Raw genomic sequence first — 3,415 nt, forward strand, 5'->3', positions numbered from 1 at the left:
ATGGCTATGATAGAGGAATTTGCCACCAATAGTCGAGGGTGGTCGAAGGAGAGGCATCAAACCAGGAGGGTTGCAGCAATAGAGGCAGACGAGGAGAGCTCCTTTGCGAAGGAGTTAGCAGAGCTAAAGGTTAGGGTGAATCAGATGGACACATCAAGGAGAGAAGATCCGGTCCCACCGAATTCCGTTATTGCAGTCACCAAACCCAACGCTGAAGCCACTCCTACCGAGGATGTCAACTATGTGCAACAAGGAGGCGGCTCCAATAGATCTTTCAACAACAATAATTATCGCTCTAACCAGGGGGGCGGTAATTACAATAATTATAATGGGAACCGTCCTCATCCCAACCTTTCATACTCTTAACAACAATTTCTTGCAACCCCCTGCAGGATTTAATGTGAGTAAAGGTGGAATGGTTGAGCCCGCAAAAAAGGAGGAGAGATACGAGGCAGGGATCATGAGAATCCATGAAGTTCTAGTCCAAGATAGAAGGACCAACGACACCAAGATTAGAGTCGTGGAAGCAAGGTTGAACAACCTCGAGGCTGTAATAAACACGATCTCAACTACCGTCACCTCAATCAAAACTCAGATGGACCAAGTCCAACAAAAGATAGATGAGCACAAGAAGTCAGCAGCACGAGTGGCTGACATCAACACAAAGTGGGTTGTGAAGCATAAAACAGGGGCAGAAAGCAGCTCTGGGGCGCAAACTGGAGTCTGCCTGACGCCCAGCGGAACGCTGCAAGCCTCACAGCCGGCCGCTATTGAGCCGGCAGAAGCACCCGCGACAAAAGATGTTCTCGTGCGGCACAATGAGATTGTACTCCCTTTTCAGCCAATGAGGACGTTTAAACTTGAAGAGCAATTTGAGCACTTCTTGAATATGTTCTTCAAAGTGCATATTAATATTCTTCTTGTTGAATCATTGCTGGAAATACCTAGGTATACAAAACTACTTAGGGAGGCCGTGATGCGAAAGAAGAAGCCTACTAAGGCAGATCTTAAGCTACCTCTCCATTGCAGTGGGATCATTCAACGAGAGAAGGCAATAAAGCAGAGGGATCCCGACCACTTCATCATCAGGTGTTCAATCGGCCAAGGAAAGGTGGACAAAACACTCTGCGATCTAGGAGCTAGCATCAACATCATGCCACTCAAGTACTACGAAAAGCTCAACATCGAACCCCTTATGACTGCGGACTGCACGATAAGGTTGGCCGATACCAGTGTTGTTAGGGTCATTGGGCGCTCCGGGTCGATGAGGGGGAAATCCGGGGCGCGGGGCGAGCGACCCACGAATCGGGGCGCACTATTATGTTTAGTTACAACTTAAGTCTAAATTTATTCTCGATCCTCATTTATATGCACAAAGTATACTTAATTGAATAAAATATGCATAAATCATATACTTTTGTAGTTAAATAAATTGACATGCATAAATTTTCTCAAATAAGTAAATATAATGCATATTATTATGTAAATAAATTTGATTTTCAATTATTTAAATAAATAATTTGAAAAAATTTAATCATATATATAATACTTATAAATTATAGTTCATTTCCATGTTAGAGAATAAATAGATTACTATAATATAATATGGAGTAGTACTATCTGTTAGAAGTATTGAAAGTAAAGATTTTAAAAGTTTATACTATAATATTTTAATAATAAAGTAAAAAGTAGAGTAAAAAAAGTAAAAAGCTGTAGAAGCTGTCACTAAAAAGCTGTAAAAGCTGTATCATCTTCCTCCAATTTGAAAAAAAAAAAAAAAAATCCTCAAATTTCCATCGCCCCAACTCGATTCGCTCGCCCCCACTCGCCCCAGGCGCCCCACCCTCGCCCCATGGATCTCGCTCGACTCCGCCCACACCTCGAGCGAACGCCCACACCTTCGGGGCAAAATCCAAAAAAATACTTTTGGATTGTGTTGATTATGTTATACATCTCTGCATGGGGGATTAATTCACGTTGGGGGGTGGATTATTGGTGTTCTTTTGTGTTGATATTGCTCTACATGTCTACATGATACACTTTAGAACACATGTTAGGTACAAACTTGCACAACATGGTTTATTCTTGGATTGTTGATTGGTTGATTGCAAGTTTGGGAGAAAATCCTTCTTTGTAGGACAATGACAAGAAGAGGCAAGCCAGAGAACGCAAAGAGCTATGGCATTAGCCTTCCGTTAGATGCTCACAAAACAATGTGGAAGAAGGTCTTTGCGAGAGACACTATGCCATCGCGGTATCCGTACGAGCTCCTCCTCGCCACTTTGGAGATAATTGAGGATTTTTGGGCGTTGTGCAACGTCAGCGAGGGGAATGGCTTCGGCCACATGTTTCGAGGGAAGTGGTCATCCTATCGGAGACTCACTCTCGAGTTTCTTAGCACACTCAAGGTGAACAAGGACCGCTGCACCCGCATCCCCGAGTCCATCGATTTCCGCCTCGGCAACCATAACCACACCTTCACCATTGAGGATTTGTGCGAGGTGTTTCAGTGTTACAACCCCAACCCCGACGAGGAAGTGGAGTATGAGTTCTCCGACATGTGGAGGGCTATGACCGTCGAAGGGGAGGACTTCATGCCGGATTACGCCAAGTCTTCCTCCATCCGCAACCTCGTCTTTCGATATCTCCACCGGGCTATGACGCAGCTGATGTTTGCTCGAACAGACGGTGGGAGTGTCTCCCAAACCGAGATGGACGTGATCTGAAGTTTGCTCAACAAGAAGGGGATCAACTTTAGAATCCTCTTCACCATCTAGGTCGACCGCATCTCCAAAAAGGACGAGAGCACTATTTGGTGTGGGGGTTTGGTCACAGCGATTGCCGAATATGTTGGCATTCCAACGATGGACTTCACTCCGGACATGGGTGAGATGTTTATCACCTATGAGGTCCTATTCGCGGTGGGCCTCTTGAAGACAGATTTGAGCGGCCAAGCGTTTTTCCTACAGACGGAGTGAGATCACTTTCATGTTCCGCTTTTGCAATTGACTAAGGTCGATACGTGGGACAACAAGGCCAACTAGAGGCTTGACACAACCGCCCACTGGAGTGCGATTGAAGCCAACCCCATCCAAGGGGAGTTAAGGAGACGGAACATGCCGCTGCGCGTCCCCAACTTCGAACAAGAAGTTGATCCCAACTTCGCTGCCATTGACAAATATGTGGAAGGTGGAGAGCATTCTTATGCTCAAGGAAGTGGGGTGCCGCCGCAGCGAGAAGAAGAAGAAGAGGAGAAAGAAGTCGAGGACCATCGTCGCCGCAATAGGAGGAACCGCTGCCGAGGCCGACCGGATCCTCACGAGGAGTTCCAAGCTGATACCTCCGCCCAACTAGGAGATATGTATTCCTACTTGCAAAACATGTCCAACACATGGGACACTCGTTGGGCGGAGCT

At 45.9% G+C, this 3,415-nt stretch overlaps 1 protein-coding gene across 1 annotated transcript; it reads left to right on the forward strand.

Moving 5' to 3' along the window:
• LOC125189325 lies at positions 1-1,339 on the forward strand. Its single transcript, XM_048086612.1, has 2 exons — positions 1-310; positions 393-1,339. Exons 1-2 carry the CDS (start codon positions 1-3, stop codon positions 1,337-1,339), a joined length of 1,257 nt encoding a protein of 418 aa, XP_047942569.1.
• Positions 1,340-3,415: the final 2,076 nt, after the last annotated feature.

Source organism: Salvia hispanica, chromosome 5, assembly GCF_023119035.1.
Source record: "Salvia hispanica cultivar TCC Black 2014 chromosome 5, UniMelb_Shisp_WGS_1.0, whole genome shotgun sequence".
Lineage (NCBI taxonomy): Eukaryota > Viridiplantae > Streptophyta > Magnoliopsida > Lamiales > Lamiaceae > Salvia > Salvia hispanica.

What these genes read in the sequence shown, in the direction of transcription:
- LOC125189325 (XM_048086612.1), top strand. Translation starts at nt 1, where the DNA reads ATGGCTATGATAGAGGAATTTGCCACCAATAGTCGAGGGTGGTCGAAG. An exon ending in TCGCTCTAACCAGGGGGGCG is followed by an intron (nt 311 to 392) that starts GTAATTACAATA and finishes AACCCCCTGCAG; the next exon opens with GATTTAATGTGAGTAAAGGT.